At 41.6% G+C, this 14,958-nt stretch overlaps 1 protein-coding gene across 1 annotated transcript; it reads left to right on the top strand.

Moving 5' to 3' along the window:
* The first annotated feature begins 513 nt into the window (after window positions 1–513).
* Window positions 514–14,914, top strand: LOC117455979 (ras-GEF domain-containing family member 1B-B-like). The gene is made up of 14 exons (XM_034095655.2): window positions 514–723; window positions 6,470–7,018; window positions 7,111–7,233; window positions 8,068–8,205; window positions 8,518–8,733; window positions 9,333–9,407; window positions 11,231–11,323; window positions 11,497–11,599; window positions 12,333–12,412; window positions 12,520–12,615; window positions 12,705–12,800; window positions 13,279–13,402; window positions 13,497–13,569; window positions 13,660–14,914. Exons 2-14 carry the CDS (start codon window positions 6,476–6,478, stop codon window positions 13,691–13,693), a joined length of 1,794 nt encoding a protein of 597 aa, XP_033951546.1. The 5' UTR covers window positions 514–723; window positions 6,470–6,475; the 3' UTR covers window positions 13,694–14,914.
* The last annotated feature ends 44 nt before the right edge of the window (window positions 14,915–14,958 follow it).

Below are 14,958 nucleotides of genomic sequence, written 5' to 3' on the forward strand. Positions count from 1 at the left end.
CTTTGCAAAACAATGCTACAATATTTATGCCTTTCAAGACTTTCTTTATACAATTCTACAACAATATATTAACAAATAGCTTAGCTAAATGTGTGTTTTACTCTCTTTGACCGTGTTTTATGACAATATTTACCATATTTAACGTTGTAAACACAACATAAAAACAGTCAAGGCTTATAGTCTTTTAAACTCTTGATTTTTAAGCAACTAAGACCGACTTACAACCACAAAGGCTCTACACACATTCTTCAGGAAACCTTACACCTTCCATAGTTCAGCTCTCCTAAAAAAACATTCGCGGCCCCTGTCTGCGGTTGAAAAGAAGGAACTCGACGGACGGAAAGCCAGCCAATCAGAATCCACGGAGATTTCGATTTTTCGTCTCCTCCTCTGCGATTGGTTCGCACCGCCCCTAGAGGCACCCGCCCCTGAGCAGTGATTGGTGTGTTTTCCCGGCTCTATGGAAGTCATTTGAATACGCCTTGCTTTGAGGCTCAATACGGCGCTGCTGGTTCAAAATTGACTCAAATATCAGGAGCAGAGAGACAATGGAGGAGAGCACGGTGCAGACACACTGCTGAAAGACTTATCTGTCTGTTACTCACTGTGCAGGCTTATCCCTAACAGCGGAGATTACAAACATTTTGGACAGTCTTTTTCTCCGCTTTTTCAACTGTTTCTTCCGGGGAGAGGTTGCATTCGGAGAGCTGCAACTTATAAGAGGTAAATTGTTGGGGGTGCGGATGGTGGGGTTAATTATAGAAACTAGGAACGTTATTCTGGTTGAAATCATGATCTAGGATTAGAAAAAAAATGACGCTTAAAGTCACAAGTCATTATTATTACAACGTTGTATTTAATTGCAATCATGCATTTCCCATCACTAAGATCATCATCCCTTAAATAATGTTTAGTAATGCTTTATCTCGTTGCTATAACAAGCATCTTTACTAAAATGCAACTTTGTAGTAAAACAACTTGAATGCTTTGGGTTAGTCTTGGTATTAAATACCAGCATACCCTCTCAGTTCTTTTTTTTGGTTTACTTCAGTTGTTGTTGTTGTTATTGTTTACCACCCATGTGAGTTATAATTGGGCTTGCTGTCATACGCACAAACGTTGCTCACCAGGCAGAACCTGTGATGGGAATGTGGTTACACAGCATGGCTTTTTCACAGTCAGATTTTACTTTTACTGTGTTATGACTCAGTCAGAAACCCATAATGTAAACCAGGCATGGTTGCCTGGTGGGGGTGCGTATGTTTGTGAGAGAGAGATACTAACAGATTGTGTTGTGTCTGTAGGGAAAAGAAAGAAGACACAAAACGTGTGTACTTGTTGCCAAACCAACCTATAACAGTCTTATTCCCTCCGCACACACTTCTATATATACCAATGGTCCCTTAACTTGCTGAAATGAATGCCACAATGTTCCCCTACTTTGCCAGCTTACATATTGGATAAACCTAATTTAAAAAGGTTTAGTTTATTGAATGATAACCGCAAAATCAGGTATAAGGAACAGAAGCAACATTATGGGCTACAACTGATCTAAAATCAGCTTCTTTATCCACTTAAAGTGACTTTTTCTAACTTTAATCTTATTGTTAAAAGTGTGTTCTGTTGGGCTGTGGATGTGTGAGATCTAAGGGTCTTTAGACAATAGAAAATGTGTGCGTGAGAGAGAGAAAACCCCCTTACACAAGCTTAGTGTTATTATATCCCAGCAGCAACAAAGGAGATAATGGGTCTTTATCCTTACTAACAGTAGGTTAATACTGTACTAGCCTACCAGATCATACGAGGGACAGGTGTGTGTGTGTGTGTGTGTGTGTGTGTGTGTGTGTGTGTGTGTGTGTGTGTGTGTGTGTGTGTGTGTGTGTGTGTGTGTGTGTGTGTGTGTGTGTGTGTGTGTGTGTGTGTGTGTGTGTGTGTGTGTGTGTGTGTGTGTGTGTGTGTGTGTGTGTGTGTGTGTGTGTGGGACTTCTAACCCTGAGGAAATGCGTACTTGAATCCCATGTGTGTGGGAATTAAAGATAAAAACAGGATCAGCAGTGGGTGGATGGTATTCTGCTTATCTTTAAAGTCCATCTGATATCAGGTTTAGTTCAGCTGTAGGTTTTTACAGTTGTCAGTGGGTCTAATCGTCTGGCATTGTGACAGCCAAGGCAGGACCTAGCTCACCCGTATGATTCATCAAGCATGGGTGGAGTTTTGTAGCTCAGCTTCGTTTGGTCTGGTGATGTTGATGCTCAAAGTCTGGTGGTTGCTTGAAATTGTGATTCTCAGACCTCAAACATGAATACTGTGGTATCAATTGTTTAAACTAAATCCTACGGTCATGCAAAGTAAAGGAAAACAACCCAAATTCTGTACCACATTTACCAACAATGATGCTAATACACACTAGCAAATGTCCTTTAAACAGCAGAATCAGTTAAAGTGGTGCTTGTCTATGGTAAGGCTGTTTAAAGGGTTATACGTGTACAACTTGTTTAGTGTGCTGATTTGGCAAAACCACGAGTAAGTGATACGAGCAGAGTCTAGGACTTTAACCTCACTTATTGTAAGGAATAAGGCTGACTGCGAAGGGTTTCCCCCAAGACGACATGCTCGTCTTGCTCACACACGCCTCACCTGCCGTAACTTATTAGTGTCAAAGTGCATAAGGTACGAAGTAGAACAAAGATAGCGTTGCATTGCTTTGGCCTTTTGCCACACTGATACATTGTTTTACAGGTCCCATTATCAGGTGCTTCTCTCACGCCATGGGTGCACCTTGTGTTAACCTACGTGCATGCTGAACTTTGTTAGTGTGTTTTCGAGCTCTTAGCCGTGCTCAAAGGCCTCCAATTTGATTAGCAGGAGTCTTTTCAAACAAGTCTTCCCTTTCAGCTCATGTTGGTTAAGCTTCAGGGGGTTTCAGCACTGACTATGATTAGGTCAGTGAGCACGTAGAGTCAGTTGGCTTTGAATAAGGACATTTTAGACAGTTAGCTCAGAGTGCTTGCCCATTATGATGCTTGGTTATGCTTGGTTTTTGTACTGTGTCTGTATTCCACAGTTCGCTATCAACTGTAAATGAAATGTAGTGGCCACCAAATATCCCCTCTAGGTGCCCTCCATTGGACACGCACTGCTTCTCTCAATGAGATTTGCTGTCTCAATAAAGATTAAATAAATGCATAAATCCCCATACTGTTATTCTTTGCCAACACCACGATACAGTTCTCTAACCATACCGAATTATTTGAGACTTTTAGTTCAAGATTCTACGAAAACTGTAACAGAATGCTGTTGCTGGCTGTACCTGTATGGCGGGGCTATTGAAGTATGGTTTACTAAGACTACTCAAACTGCTGGTGTAATCCTAACAGAGAGACAACAAACACAATCGACAGACTTGAAAAACCCAAAATGACAACAGAAATTGGGGATTGAATGCAAAATGAAGCGCCCGTTTTAATACAGAAAAGTGCTTTTGTCACCACATGTAAAGGCTTGGTGGCACTTGGGCCATATTAGCCAATACGAGCATCCCTCCCTGTATTCCCTTTTCACTTTATGAGAGCAGCTTGATCACGTGCAGTAATAATCGCTTACGTCAATACGCGGGTTTCGATGTGCTGCTATACAGAGATAGATTCCTGTACCTTTATTGCACTTGGCAAACAAGGCATGCATTTATTGGCACATGATCTTTCAGCAGATGATGTCTGTCAGGGAGTACGAACAAAAACAAGAGTTCACACCTTACGGAAGAATGCTTTATGCTTTATGCTGGTCTGACTGATGTGAAAATGATCCGAGCCTGGGCGTCATACAGCCCGACGTGGAAGGCAGAGTGTGTGAACGCTGCTGTGTGTGTGTCTCATCGGCTCTGATCTCTTCCTGGGGGTCTTTGTGCGGTTGTTAATGCCATGACAGGATGGATAATACCTCTATTGTTGAAGACCCCCCCCCCCCCCCCTTGGCTCGTTCTCCCCCCCTGTTATAACTGGCCTCAGCATTGCTGCTGGGTGTACCTTCTTTTTTGTATAACCACATTATGTGTGATTTAGAGAAAAATAGCTTGGGTAAGATTGAAAGAATTTGGTTGTTCTTTGGAACCATTTGTAGTGAAGTTAGTCTTGAGCCAAGTGGTGCTTCTGAATCTGCTGGGATCCAAGAGGGAAGTTAGCCCAGCTGCAAAACAAATGCACTTCCCTCAAATCAATTAATTCCTGTGCAAATAACAAACTGAAAAACAACAGACAAAGGCAGCCTTCACATACATATAACTGTCACATTCATTAAACCTCCCAACATGATGTCTCTATGAACAGCTCTGACAGATTTCCCTGGTTTAAATCCATTAGCAGTTGATATTTGCCTGCAGCTGCATCAAACATTATATTAGCTTTAACCGTCTGATGAACCAGGTTATGACATTTCAGGCTCCAGACTCTACAATTGGTGCCACTTGTCAAGGCAGGAGACACTGTCTGTCGTGTCACATTACGAACACAGATGGCAGTTTAAATGAGCATACACTAGAAAGCCGGCAATGTTTTTAGATCGTGGTTATGTAGATACAGCGTTTTGGAAGAACTATACATTTCTGCCATTTCCTGTATTTTGATTCCCACTTTAAACCCATTTTGCAAGGCTGCTATTCTTCAAAGTTTACAAACAAGAACATTTGAACAATGCTTTCAATATGAAATTATGCTCCCAACACCATCATTAAGGCGTCTGCAGAGAGTCCAACCTATGATTTAAAGAGAGAAACATTTCTGCACTGCAGCACCGAAGCCGCAAGCTAACCCAAGGGTCAACTTTTCAGGAAGTCAGTCTGGAAAAACCCAGGATTGGTTAAAAATTGGTTTGAGTTTTCCCATTTGTGTGAGGTCACCTTTCAGTGCAAACAGAAGCTTGTAATGACGAATGGCTTGAGTTAATATTACTCCTTATCAGCTTGACCACCAGAGCTTTTCCAGATTCGACTTTATTGTAACATTAGGACGGTAAAGCCACTGTAATCTTTTAACAGAGTTAGAAGGGAAACAGAAGGCAGAGATCACAGAGTTCAGAAGGCAGGCTGGCAGTGGACTGGCTTACAGTGGCATGACGCCAGGCCCTGTAGTATTCAGGAGTGTGTGTGTATGTGTGTGTGTCACTCAAGCCATCATTTGTTTATTTGTGACATGTGTGTGTGTTTGGATTAAGCCGACATGGGGCTAGGCGCCATGGTGGACATGGGTGTGTGTAAGATGTTGGCTCAGGCAGACACTCCTCTCTCGGCGCTGCGATGAACAAACAAAAGTCTGCTGGATTCCTGCAGGGTTTTTGTTTTCTGGCTCAGTGTTACGCCACTGCGTGTTATGTGTGTGTGTGCATGCGGCTCGATTGACGCTGGCATGCGGTTCCTAGACAGACGACAGTAGCAGGATAAAGATGGCTCCAGAGTTAAAGCACGCCTTGCTGGTGATCTAGGATCAGCTTACCTTCCTCAAATCCAATTATCTACACCATTAAGGCAAAAACAAAATCATTGCTGCCTTGAGATCATCCATCTGTTGGCCTATTTGTTTACCCTTCTGCCGCCTTGACGCCAAAAGCATCAGGAGAGTGATAAAACATACAATAAAACAGGAGACAGTGAGGAAATAATCTGTGTTTTGAAAACCTTTTTGTAATGTAAAACTGTAAAAAAATGGATTACACAAGGAGGTATCTTTCAACAAGCCAAAACAGTAAACAGAGGAGAGGTAACATTATGTGATTTAGTGTAATTACTTTCACAGACAGGCTTCTTAGTCTCAGCTTTGTGTGATCGAGTTGCTCAAACAGATATTTTCATAACATGTGGAGTGATGCAGCTTAAACTACAACCACATTCCCAGAGCACGGAGGTTGTGTCATACTGTAATAGTAGGAAAACTACAGACAACACCACTTTTGATTCATATGAATGAGTGTGACTCAAATGACAGTGTATTATGATGTTTAAATACCTATTGTAGAAGGCAAAAAGAATAATCAGTTTTAATTAATGATAAAAAGGAAATATGCATATGGCTACTTTTTGGTTGCTATTGGTTTCATTTTTCTGGGTCTATTAGGTCAGTGTTTCCTAGAGGGGTAGCAACATCTATCATGAGTTGGTTTTCTACTATGGGAAAAGTCTGTTTAGTATCTGAAGACCTTTCGATACTAATTGCTGTTTTCATGCAAAATACTGGATCATTTTATTCCTTCAAAATATTAGTAAAATCCTCAATAATAAGTCATAACATACTGTGTTATGAAAAGATCAGACCACTTATTAGAAGTGGCTTTTGTTTTTGTCATACATTTGGAATGACTGTATTAGATCATAAAGCTACTCCCCATTTGATTGAGAAGATGAATTTTATAAAGATATACATTATACTGATATTATGTCCATGATTTGGTCCACATTGACCTCCTTGTGTCTCTCCTTCAGGTCATCATGCCTCCCACAACCCCATACGCCGGAAAGTTTGGCTCTTGCGTAGCTTACGGCAACAACAACAACAACCACCCTCAGCCTCACAGCCCGTACCGCAACGGCACCGGCCCAAACCCCTCCAAGGAGAACGTCTACAACGGCGCCTACGTCTCCGCGGAGAACCCCTACGACATCCCGCAGCCTCAAAGTTCGTATCGCAGCTCCTCCGTGTCCTCCACGACCACCAAGGAGCATCGCTACAACAGCAGCTGCGCCATTTCGGAGAACCCGTACACCTCGCCGCAGCCTCGTAGCCCCCGGCAACACAGCACTTCCTGTCCCGGACGCGCTTACCGCCACACGACCGCCACCACTAGCAGTAGCAGTGGAGGCAGCAGCGAACAATCTTCACGCAGCAACTCTGTGGCAGCCAAAGGAAGACGCTTTGGACACGGAGTCACCGCCAGCTACGGGGAGATGTGTTACCATGACAACAGCTTGGTCTCAGCATCACTTGAGGCGTTGATCCAGCACCTGGTTCCCACGGTAGATTACTACCCTGATGTAAGTGACGGTAAAGTGCTCTTAAACCTCCCTTTGTAAAAAGACTCTCTCGTCCTAAGAGATGTTTTTTTTTCTTTCTTTCCCATCATCAGAGGTCGTATGTTTTCACCTTCCTGCTGAGTTCACGCCTCTTCCTGCACCCCTACGAGCTCATGACGAAGGTTTGCCACCTGTGCGTGGAGCAGCAGCGGTCTGGAGACGCCCTGCTGGATAAGGTGGGCGGATAACTCACACGCGCACACACACACATTCAAACACACAGCTATTTTCTCTCTTCATGTCACTGTTCCTCCCACACAATCTCGCACCCACCATACCTGCGTCACACTCATGCCGACACACACACACACTCATGCCCACACACACACACACACACACACACACACACACACACACACACACACACACACACACACACACACACACACACACACACACACACACACACACACACACACACACACACACACACACACACACACACACACACACACACACACACACACACACACACACACACACACACACACACACACACACACACACACACACACACCCACACCCACCTCTGTAATTGCTTTTGAGGTTAAAATAATCACCTTATTAATTTAAGACATTCTGGACACACAGTAAAGAGAGTAGCACATTTATTGGCAACAACAAGTTGCACCTGTTAGTGTATTGTGTTCAAAAGACACTACAAGGGCTGCTTTTGTGACATTTAAAGATTTTTGCCTTAAGATTATATCTATAAGTGATCATTAAATAACTTAAAGTAGTGATTGGCAACTTATCCAGGTGATGTTACTATTGCCACTATCTTAAAGACAACATAATTGGTTCACATTTTCCTCAGAACCTACTACAGGGTTCCCGCGGGGTCTTAAAAAGTCTTACATTTGAGTTGGTGAAACCTGCAGGAACCCTGTACTACTCGTAGTGAAGAAGTCATAAATACATCTAAATATATTGTATTTAAATAATAAAACAAGTATTAAAAAACCGTGCCTCTTGCCACTTTAACACGTCATGTGATGATTTTTTTCTAGATCCGTTTCCGTGAGGTGGCGCCAAAGCTGGTGCAGCTGCTGACCGAATGGACCGAGACGTTCCCGTACGACTTCAGAGATGACAGGATGATGCGCTGCCTCAAGGACATGACGCAACACGTGGCCCGAGGGGATGAGGTCAGTTTGAACTCTTAAAACACATTTAAAAACGATTTTATACAAAGAACGCCTGGTAATTACAAGTAAAAGCCGGGTTTTCATTAAAAAATTAAGCCAATCTTAAGCAAACTTTTATAATGTCGCATCACATTTAGCCTTTTTTGCACAAATGGGACATTTTAATCTAATTTTGCCGTCACCATACAGCTTTTCTTATAGCATAGAAACACTACTTGCTGTCAGACGTCATAAAGCAATGCCATGTTGATTCCTCAAAGTGTCCTGTCTGAGTATCATATCTCACGGTCTTTGTTCGTGTCGTGCCTTCAGTACTCGTGGCGGGCCATGCAGCAGATGACCCAGCGGCTGATCAAGCGCCTCTCGGCCCTCGGACAGTACGAGGAGGCCGTGGCTGCGCTCAGCGCCGTGGCGTTGGAGCGACCCGCTTCCCTGAAAACCAAACAGGCCTCGGGTCAGCGCAGCGACGTAATGAGTGTGTGTGACGACCCCTTCATCATCGCACAGCAGCTCACACACATCGAACTGGTACGAAGACACTTGGGCCGTTTAATTTGAAATCATGTCATAAGTCTCCATCTGTAGAGGGTTTGGAGGGCCTTTTCTTCTCATCTAAATGAAGTGCAGTTATTCATGTTGGTGGTGAAAGCCCACATGTAAAGACCTAATGAAAATGCTAAAGTGTTAAATTGCCTTTCTCTCTTTTTGGCTCCTGCTCGTGTTGAATTATTGAAGTTTTCTTTTACGATTCGTATTTCTTTCTTGCTTTTATTGTTTTCCCATAAACCCATTTGTGTGGTCTGCTTTGCTGCAGCGCTGCACACAGATCACTAATTCATACTTTAATTGTATGTGTAGCTAAATTGCTTTTAGTCATGTGCTGTTAATCCTTTCAGTACTCATTTTTGGAGCACACTTTTAAGACATTGCCTGCTTTCTTTTCCAGAAACTCTTAAGTTACAGCTCTCCTTCCGCACAAATAACATTATTTCGTGTTCAAACCCATGTTTATTGCGTTTGAATTTTTTCGAATCATCATTTATTATCCCCTTGTTGATCATCTTTCTCTTATATCTAACCATTAATATCGTCCCGATTTTTTTTCTTCCCCTGTTCTCTGCCTTCAGGACAGACTGAGTTTTATTGGCCCGGAGGAGTTCATCCAGACATTCGCCATGAAGGATCCTCTGGACAACCATAAGGTACACGTTTTTGACTTTAAGTGTTGCTCTATCCTATACTGTACATGACCCTGTAACTAGACATTAAGCATCACACTATCTTAAGATTTAATTCATTTGATTGATTGCTTGTATTCAACGTGGTTGGTTGAAATGATTTGTGACACTATTAAAAGACCCTATTATGCTTTTTGGGGGTTTTGTGCATGTAAATGGTCTGAAGAGTCTAAAGTCCCAAAGTCCCTCCAGAGGGAGTTTCTCTCCCACATCATTTTAGTCTTTGGTTTACTTCCGTAACAGAGTGACATTACTATATAACAGCCGAGCTATTGCTTAGCGCTCCAACACATTGTACGTGGAAGGGCGGGACATCTCTAAGCAGTTGACCAATCACAACAGAGCCGGCCAGCTAACCAATCAGAGCAGACTGGGCTCCAGTACAAAATTCAAAGGGTATCTTCAAAAAAACTATTCAAGTTAAACTCTTTCTTTCCAGGTAGATAGAATCAACAGCAACGGCTTGATGTGTACAAATATGTTTTTACTTATTTATAATTGTCAACATCAAAGAACTGATTGTAGTCATTTTAGTCATCCTGTATTATTTTCACTCTTCGAGTGTAATTTGTGGTCTGCTTTAGTTTAAGTGAATTTGCTTTTGGAAGCCACATGAAAGATCCTGCTGGCAGATTTTCGGATTACATTTGAGTTTTCTGCATAGCTTTTGAACATGCATCAAACACAGTCTGAAAGAGCCATCCTGCGTACGTCTAAGTGTCCCTGAAGGGCTCTCTGTCCTGTGAGTCAGCTGAAGGGTCGCTTTCAATCAACGCGGCAGAGAACAAGCTTTCAGCCGCTGTTTGTCAACTGAGCTGCATCTCGCTGCCCGCCGGTTACATAAGACCCACGTTGTATTACAGAGCGGTTGAGTCAGCGTTAGGGGTCCTGAAGTATAAAGGGGAAGTTTGGAGTGGAGTGGGCTGCCGGTTGTTGTATAAGAATTTAATAGAGGCATGAATGCGCGGGATTACATCATCACGGTCAAGTTGAGTTTAATAATACAGCCTTTTCTAATGTTTATTTATATCAAAAAGTGCCCCTGGCAAACAGGCTATCCACCGGATGTCTCTCAGAGAAGCAAAAAGGCAGAAAAAAGCAGATGGAAATTAGATGAAAATAATAGCAGGCACGTCACAGACTGCAGGACCACAGGTTGTGTGGGTGGAAGGGCTGTCAAGATCCATTTGCTAAGGAAATAACACAGAAGCAGCAGCCTGCTCTCTAAAATTATTATTGCATACAAAAATACGAGGCGGAATATTATAATCAGAATTTGTCTTGTCAGGTTGTGTTATATATAAGTTCTGTAATTATAGTGGGCCCAAAATGCCCAAAAACTAAATGGCAAATCCCAACTAAAAGAGTATAAACTAAGTCTTAGCTTAAAGTCTACTTCCTGTCTTCCAAGGCGGATGCAGTTAGCTCAGTTTTTACATATGTTGTGTATTAAAACTCTTAATCTCATTCTACTGAGGAAAACCTTGATTTATTGCATTTGAAAGCTCCAACAAAGGCTTGTAAATGTACCTTTTTACTGTGTTTTTCATATTTATTACCCAGATTAAGGTATTCAAATACAATATAAGGTCATTTCAAAGTGTTGCATTCGTCTCCTGATACCCATTTTTATTTCCCCCCACATCTTACAAACATGACTCTTGTCCATAAAACAATGGAATACTGGTTTAATAGTATGAAAAACTGATAAAAACCTTAGATAAAACAACTGAAAGTATCTTTTTCTTGCTTGATTTTAACCATGCCATCTCCCTTTTTGTTCACAGGGTTTCTTCCGGAAGCGTAAGACCAGTAATCTGGAGGCGTACATCAACTGGTTCAACAGACTGAGCTACCTGGTGGCCACTGAGATCTGCATGGTACGTGGTTCTCAAAGGAGCAGATCAGACATCTCTCGGTCTCATCCTGTTTTCCACACACTCAAGGGCTTGTTGTTTATTGGCACGTTCCACTTTTCATGAAACACGCAGCTCCAGTCTTCAGTTTATGCATCTTTGATTCACTTTCCCTCCTGTGTTCTCTGTAATTACAGCCAGTGAAGAAGAAACACAGAGCTCGGATCATAGAGTTCTTCATTGATGTGGCTCAGGAGTGTTTCAACATCGGCAACTTCAACTCCCTCATGGCCATCATCAGTGAGTACAGAAAACATACAGAAGCTCACTTTTCACAAACAAATAATTAAAAAGCAGCCAACACATACACCCCCCTCCTTACACACAACTTTAAATAGATTTTGGGGAAATGCCGCGTTGCTTCAACCTCTTCAGCATCTTACATAGAGTACATAATGCTACAGGCCTCAACTAACCGTTATCTTCATTTCTGAATATTGGACAATTATCTTCTGTAATCATCAATTAAACTTCTATAGAATCTTTTAATTTGTCTAAAATGTCCAAGGGAATGTCTTTAAATGTCTTATTATTTATTCAATAACCCAAAGACGATATTGAACTGAAAGAGAGGGAATTTACATATTTTTTCATGAATACTACGATTAATACATGATCAAAATAGTGGCGATTCTTTTTGAACAATCGATTAATACACTAGGTGGTAAATCGCTAGATATTTATGAACGACATGTAAATGGCTTCATCTTAAATCAGTAATTAGAATTATTCTTCATTTCACAAACTACTCTGACAGCTTGTTTTTGAAGAAGAGCAAGCTACAGTAAAATGGTAGTTCCAACCCCTTCTTTGTCAAAACAGCCAACTACAAATTCAATAAAGTCATCAAATATAGTGCCAGCTGGAGGCTGAGAAGTAAAGGAAGTACAACGTGAGTTCAGGGAGGCAGTCGTGTTTGCTTATTTTCATTGGTCTGTCTCTGTAGATAAACACTGTATACTCTTACTTACAGCTGGGATGAACATGAGTCCTGTGGCCAGACTGAGGAAAACCTGGGGTAAAGTCAATACCGACAAGTTCGAAATCCTTGAGGTAAGAAAAAAAGAAAATCTGCAAACATGAGGGTAGGATTGCCAACTCTTTGTATGAAGTTGAAAAGATTTGTTTGACCAATTTCCTCTTTGTCTGACCTCACGCAGCACCAGATGGACCCCTCCAGTAACTTCAGTAACTACCGCACTGCGCTCCGCGGCGCCACCCAGAGGTCTGAGACCGCCCACAGCAGCCAGGAGAAGGTGAGAGAGCACCCAGCATAGAACTATATAAACTAATGTCCCAAATGTAAAAATATCTATATAAACTTGCTGTCAACAATTTTTTTCAGATTGTTATTCCCTTCTTCAGTCTCCTTATTAAAGACATCTACTTCCTGAACGAAGGCTGTGCCAGCAGGCTGACCAACGGGCACATCAACTTTGAGGTCAGTCCATAACATTTTATATGAAGGTATGCGAGGAAACCTGGCTGCCTTTACTGTTCTACGATTTCAATCATATCCAATGTAAATACTGCTATATCTTACCATACTTTTGTAATGTTATTATAGTTTTCTTCAAATAGTTTTCTATCTGCGTTTTACATTTGTTTTATTTTTATGTATGCACCACAACATCAAGTCAAATTCCACGTGTATGTTAACCTACCTGATAATAAACCTGTTTCTGATCCGTTTTAATATTAACATACAGTGACTGCAATGTTATAACAAAGTGGTATAATGGCGCTCCCTTGTGGCTAAAATCAGAATTCATTTTAAAATGCCGTTAAGAAACAACTGTTTTACTGAAATGTTTGGGTAATATACGATCATAATTTTCCTAGTTTTTCTTGGAATTTGTAACAGGTGCATTGGGTTCAATTGGGTGTCGGTGTTAATAAAGTTTGTAATGTCTCAACAGAAACTTTGGGAGCTTGCAAAGCAGGTGAGCGAGTTCCTGGTTTGGCGTCAGGTGATCTGTCCGTTCGACAGAGACCGTCGCATCCTCCAGTACCTCGTCACGACGCCCGTCTACACCGAGGACGGTCAGTAAACAAACAAACAGTTAACAAAGTGTGTATCATGTGCAGTCACCAAGCACGAGAACAGATCTAAACTCATCTTGTTTTTTCACTGCAGAGCTGCACCTGGCTTCATATGAGACTGAAGGACCCGAGAACAACATGGAGAAGGACAGTCGGAGGTCTCTCAGGTGGGTGTACACACACTCAAACACAAAACCACCTCAACAATAGCTTATATTAAATCAATAACATGACATATTCTGTGTTCTGTTTTGCAGGTCTTCCCTTTCGCATCGGGAGAACCGCTCCTAAGAAAAGACAATCAATGGAACAATGAAAATCAACGAGGTATTTTAAAGCTACATGTTCCTCCGTATTATCTTATGAACACCTATTTTTCTCTACACTCCCCTGGAAAACAAACACAAGGAGCATCATAACGAATTTAAAAATCATGAACTGTAACACTCCTTGATGAATCCGGCGCAGACGTACCTTGATGATGCCGTTATTGAACCTGGAAGAGCTCAGAGTACAGACATCATCTCTGTCCAAGGCACTTGAATTCGCAGAAGCGTGGATTTTGAAATCTCCAGTGGACCTCCATCGTGGCAACTATTGTGGGAAGGCTCTAATATGGAAGCTGAAAGGGCTGATCTGTCTCTAAATGCGACGGATATATGGACCCTGATTGGTTACATTATTGCAACACTAGCACTGCTTCTCTGCAGCACATCCTGGCGAGATATGCACTCCGTATCGATTTGTATTATAAGTGACAGACTAACAACTGCTTTTAGAAGTGCTGCTGTTTTGTTGAGTGCTTGATAGTGATGGGTATACATTGTGAGCAACACCACACAATCTATTTCCTCTCAGCTTACACACAGCAAAAGTCTCCGGGTCATTGAATCCTTTTGATCTCATTTAAAAAGCGTAAACATCAGCTACGTACTCCTTAAAGCATTTTGCAGCCGCTATTGGGTTCTTAACATTTTGTGACGTGTGCACTTTGGTGACGCAATATTGTGCTAATCATGCAAGGTAAATCAAATGCACTTCAATGGGTTCTTGTGTATTGTAATATAGGATTTGGTGACTCCTATTTTGAGGCGTCTTTCTATACAGTATTAACTTTAACATTTTGTACAGAAGGTAAACAAAGTGTGTGTACTTTCTTAGTGAGCTTGTTGCTGGTTGGCTGGCTCTGTGTTGGTAAGCTATTTTTGTTAATACAACACCAGATCAAGTGTGATAAAGAAGTGTTTTGTCTGACTGATGCTCAAGCTGATGTGTGTGTGTGTGTGTGTGTGCTCAGATACAGGAACCATCATCCTTTTTCTATCTGGATGATGGGATCCCTCAACGTAAAGCTTTTGTTTTGTTGGTTTTTTATGTGCCATTTTATAAGTGTTTTTTTCTCATGTATGCTTTTTTATGTATTGTTTGTGTTGTCGGTACTTGTACTGAAGGTCTTTGTGAAAAAAAGAATTCTATTTTTTCCTCAAATAAACAGAATAACTGAAGAATGTATCTTTTGGTTTGGTATTCATAAAATCAAACAGTAAAACAACATA

Source organism: Pseudochaenichthys georgianus, chromosome 12 (genome assembly GCF_902827115.2).
Source record: "Pseudochaenichthys georgianus chromosome 12, fPseGeo1.2, whole genome shotgun sequence".
Taxonomy (NCBI): Eukaryota; Metazoa; Chordata; class Actinopteri; order Perciformes; family Channichthyidae; genus Pseudochaenichthys; species Pseudochaenichthys georgianus.